We start from the raw sequence: 6,000 nt of genomic DNA on the forward strand, positions 1-6,000 counted from the left end.
CCACATACATAGACTGCCCCCACAAACACACATTGCCCCCACATACATAGACTGCACCATACACACACACTGCCCCCACATACATAGACTGCCCCATACACACACACTGCCCGCACATACATACACTGCCCCCACACACACACACATTGCCCCCACATACATAGACTGCCCCCACATACATAGACTGCCCCCAAACACACACATTGCCCCCCACATACATAGACTGCCCCCACACACACACACACATTGCCCCCCCACATACATAGACTGCCCCCCATACACACACACTGCCCCCACATACATAGACTGCCCCCATACACACACACTGCCCCCACATACATACACTGCCCCCACACACACACACATTGCCCCCCACATACATAGACTGCCCCATACACACATTGTCCCCACATACATACACTGCCCCCCCACACACACACACACATTGCCCCCACATACATAGACTGCCCCCACATACATAGACTGCCCCCAAACACACACATTGCCCCCCACATACATAGACTGCCCCCACACACACACACTCATTGCCCCCCACATACATAGACTGCCCCCCATACACACACACTGCCCCCACATACATAGACTGCCCCCATACACACACACTGCCCCCACATACATACACTGCCCCCCCACACACACACATTGCCCCCCACATACATAGACTGCCCCCATACACACATTGTCCCCACATACATAGACTGCCCCCATACACACACATTGCCCCCCACATACATAGACTGCCCCCATACACACACACTGCCCCCACATACATACACTGCCCCCCCCCACACACACACATTGCCCCCCACATACATAGACTGCCCCCATACACACACATTGCCCCCATACACACATTGCCCCCACATACATACACTGCCCACATACATACACTGCCTCCACACACACATTGCCCCCATACACACACTGCCCCCCCCACACACACATTGCCCCCCACATACATAGACTGCCCCCATACACACACACTGCTCCCACACACATACACTACCCCATACACACACATTGCCCCCACATACATACACTGCCCCCATACACACATTGCCCACCATACACATACACTACAGCTCCCACACACATACACTGCCCCCAATACACACACACACCCTACACACACATTGCCCCCCACACACAAACTTCCCCCCATACACACATTGCCCCCACTCACACTGCAACGCACACACACACACTGCCCCCTAACACACACTGCTGTCCTCACGTACACACTCATTAAGCATAAGTTGTTTTGGTGACTATAGTGTCTCTTTAACAGGGCCACCATCAGAAATTGTGGGACCCCTAACATAGCTCAAGGTCTGGGCCCCCGGGTGCCCGCCTCCAAGCCCCGCCTCCAAATTCCGCCCACAGGAATACACACACACAGACACAAAAGGACACAGACACACACACAGGAAGATACACACGTACTAACAGACACAAATACTGAAACAGACATACACACATATAGACACATACACAGATACAGATACACACACATACTGACATACAGACACACACACTGACGTACATACATACTCACATACGGACACACATACATAATGGCATACATACACACACACACACACAGGTACATACTGATATACTGACATACACAAACACAGACATACATGCATACTGAAATACATACTGATAGATATATACATACACACATACATACTGACATACACACACACAGAGATACAGACATACACACACAAACAGACATACACACATACATACAGACATACATGCATACTGACATACATACACACATACATACTGACACACACAGACATATATACATACTGACATACACACACAAACATACATACACACATAAACACATATATACATGCATACTGACATACATACATACATACACACAGACATACATACAGACATATATACATACTGACATACACACACACCTACAGATAGACACACAGACATACATGCATACTGACATACATACACAGACATACATACATACTGACACACACACAGACATACATACTGACATACACACAGACATACATACTGACATACACACAGACATACATACTGTCATACACAGACATACATGCATACTGACATACATACTGACACACACACAGATTTACATACTAACATTCCCACAGACATACATACTGACATACACAAAGACATACATACAGATAGACACATACATACACACAGACATACATGCATACTGACATACATACTGACACACATACAGACATATATATATATATATATATATATATATACTGACATACACACAGACATACATATAGACATACTGACATAAATATACACACAGACATACATGCATACTGACATACATACACACATACACACAGACATACATACTGACATACACACAGACAAATACATACACACACACACACTTCATTTATCAGCCACCCTCCTCTTACCTTTAAGTTGCAGGAGGGTGGCTGGGGATGATGGGAGTGGATGCTTCTGGTGTCCTCTGCTCTCCCTCTCCTCTGCTCTCCCCTGCGCGGAGTAAGCTGGGAGGAAGTGACCTGCCGTCACTTCCTCCCAGTAGCACTTGCGATGTAAACGCAATTTATTTTTTAAATGGGCCCGGTCGCGCAATTATCCGGCCGCAGCGCTGACCGGGCCCCTGAAGATATAGGGCCCATCGGGTGGCCCTAAATGCTTGGGCCACCTGATGGGCCCCGGTGCAGATACACCTGCGGCAGTTTCGCCGCTCCACGTGGGGCCCGGGCGGCCGGGCCCCCCAGGGCCGCCAGGCCCGTGACAACCGTTATGGTTGTCACCCCTGATGGCGGCCCTGCTCTTTAAGCCTCGGTGAGAGTGGCTTTTTACACACACACGATCACAAAGCTGGTGGAGAAACATGATTGGCCATTTCTTGGTTAAAGAGAGCATTCTGAGGAATTGCTGAAAATGAGAGACCAGGTAGTATTTTTTTTTAAATTATTTTATTTAGATGCTTTTTCCATGTAAGAAAAAAATAAAATACATTAACATTGCATCTGTATAATGCATAGAAAGATTGGTAGTACATCCACCCTTGAGTTTTCCTTAATGAAAGATTTTTAATTTTTTAAAATTTATTTATCTTAAATGGTATCCATCTGTGTTATTTTCTTTATGAGCACAAGGTGCCTTTGTAAATATGCTCAGAAATTTATTTGTATTTGAAATATTTTTTCAAACAGGAAACGGACCAGAAGATAAAAATAAGGTAAGCACCTTTTATCGTACGTAAATGGCCAGAGGCATTTAGATCTTTCAGCTACAGAGATGGGTCCAGTGGATTGGGTCCAGTTGGTTGCTTTGAGGATTAGGGTACAAGGAAAAAAAGATTTTAATTCAGACTTGTAAAAAATATTTTTTTATAAGCATCACTTGTTAAAATAAATTACGCTTTATTTTATTTCAGGATGGTAGTGGTGAAGGCCCTGGAGACAAAGATGGAGGTGGAGGACACGGAAAAGGTGGAGACAAAGATGGAGGAGAGGGAGGTGATGACAAAGGAGAAAAAGAGGGGTCTGGAAATGAAGATAAAGGGAATGGTAAAGAAGGAGAGGAAGATAAAGGAGAATCAGGAGATGAATCAGGTGAAGGCAGTGGAGAAGATGAAAATGAAGTTGGTGATGATGTAGGGGTGGATCAAGGAGGAGACAAAGACAGTAATGGAGGGCATGGAGAAGTTGATAAAGAAGGAGGGGATAAAGGAGGGGATAAAGGAGGGGATAAAGGAGGAGATAAAGGAGAGGATAAAGGAGAGGATAAAGGAGAGGATAAAGGAGAGGATAAAGGAGGGGATAAAGGAGTGGATAAAGGAGTGGATAAAGGAGTGGATAAAGGAGGGGATAAAGGAGGGGATAAAGGAGGGGATAAAGGAGGGGATAAAGGAGGGGATAAAGGAGAGGATAAAGGAGAGGATAAAGGAGAGGATAAAGGAGGGGATAAAGGAGGGGATAAAGGAGGGGATAAAGGAGATGATAAAGGAGGAGATAAAGGAGAGGATAAAGGAGAGGATAAAGGAGGGGATAAAGGAGGGGATAAAGGAGGGGATAAAGGAGGGGATAAAGGAGGGGATAAAGGAGGGAATAAAGGAGGGGATAAAGGAGAGGATAAAGGAGGGGATAAAGGAGGGGATAAAGGAGGGGATAAAGGAGAGGATAAAGGAGGAGATAAAGGAGAGGATAAAGGAGAGGATAAAGGAGGGGATAAAGGAGAGGATAAAGGAGGGGATAAAGGAGGGGATAAAGGAGGGGATAAAGGAGGAGATAAAGGAGGAGATAAAGGAGAGGATAAAGGAGAGGATAAAGGAGAGGATAAAGGAGGGGATAAAGGAGGGGATAAAGGAGGGGATAAAGGAGGGGATAAAGGAGGGGATAAAGGAGAGGATAAAGGAGAGGATAAAGGAGGGGATAAAGGAGGTAAAGAGGGGAATGAAACAGGAAATGTAACGAGAGGTGGAGGAGATAAAGAGGGGGGTGAAGTGGGACATGCAGGAGAACATGAAAAGGGAGGTGGAGAGGGAGGTGAAGTAGATAAAGGAGAATCTGGAGGTACAGATACAGGAAATGAAGAGGAACATGGAACAGGAAATGAAGATGAACATGGAACAGGACATGAAGATGAACATGGAACAGGACATGAAGATGAACATGGAACAGGACATGAAGATGAAGATGGAACAGGACATGAAGATGAAGATGGAACAGGACATGAAGATGAAGATGGAACAGGACATGAAGATGAAGATGGAACAGGACATGAAGATGAAGATGGAACAGGAAATGAAGATGAAGATGGAACAGGAAATGAAGGTGAAGATGGAACAGGAAATGAAGGTGAAGATGGAACAGGAAATGAAGATGAAGATGGAGAAGGAAATGAAGGAGGAGATGGAGAAGAGGAAGGAGAAGGAGATGACGAATATGGATATGAAAATACATCCAATAGTGGAGGCCATGGAGGAATCTATGGAGGAGCCAATGAAGGAGGCCATGGAGGAGGCCATGGAGGAGGCCATGGAGGAGGCCATGGAGGAGGCTATGGAGGAGGTAATTAAAATTGAGGTGATTACTTTGGAGATGGGGATAACAGTAAAACCCACAACCATACTTCAAGATCTCTGAATATATGTTGATAAGTCATTGCACCATGTAGTGTGTGTGTAATATATATATTTTTAATGTGTTTATAAATTACTCAATTCTCTGGGGGTGGCCAGACATAGCCATGCATATTATTGTTATATTTCTTTTTACAATTCAAAATATTGGTCCTTTCAGGGTAATTCAATTATACAGCATACTCACATGCAGACACAGACAATCTCACTGACATAAAACAGAATCTCACTGATACACACAAATAGGCTTACTGACAGACAATCTCACTGAAACATACAAACAAGCTTACTGGTACACAAACACAAATTTAGTACACACAAACTATGACACACACAAGCTCACTACAAACAAGCTCACTGTTACACACACAGACACACATGCTCACTACAGACAAGCTCACTGACGCACACACGCTCACTACAGACAAGCTAACTGTCACACACAAGCCTAATTGCATTCTACGAAGAAGTAAGTAGAAATATAGATCAGGGTATTGCAGTGGATGTGATCTACTTGGATTTTGCCAAGGCATTTGATACGGTTTCTCACAATAGGTTAGTCTTCAAACTAAAAGAAATTGGTCTAGATGATTATTCTTATTCTTGGGTAGAACATTGGCTTAAGGATAGAGTACAATGAGTTGTCATTATTGGTAAATTTTCAGGCTGGATAAAAGTGGTAAATGGTATCCCTCAGGGTTCTGTTTTCGGACCGCTTCTATTTAACATATTTATAAATGATCTTGAAATAGGCATTGAAAGTCAAGTTTCAGTTTTTGCAGATGACACAAAACTTTGTAAAGTAATAAAATGTGAGCAGGATA

At 44.2% G+C, this 6,000-nt stretch overlaps 1 protein-coding gene across 1 annotated transcript in view; it reads left to right on the plus strand.

Moving 5' to 3' along the window:
- LOC134578548 (uncharacterized) overlaps nucleotides 1-5,113 on the plus strand; it is a 29,084-nt gene extending 23,971 nt beyond the window's left edge. The window contains exons 6-7 of the mRNA XM_063437525.1: nucleotides 3,246-3,271; nucleotides 3,470-5,113. Of these exons, the coding sequence (XP_063293595.1) occupies nucleotides 3,246-3,271; nucleotides 3,470-5,113 (1,670 nt within the window). The remainder of the gene's footprint in view (nucleotides 1-3,245; nucleotides 3,272-3,469) is intronic.
- The last annotated feature ends 887 nt before the right edge of the window (nucleotides 5,114-6,000 follow it).

Source organism: Pelobates fuscus, chromosome 12 (genome assembly GCF_036172605.1).
Source record: "Pelobates fuscus isolate aPelFus1 chromosome 12, aPelFus1.pri, whole genome shotgun sequence".
NCBI lineage: Eukaryota > Metazoa > Chordata > Amphibia > Anura > Pelobatidae > Pelobates > Pelobates fuscus.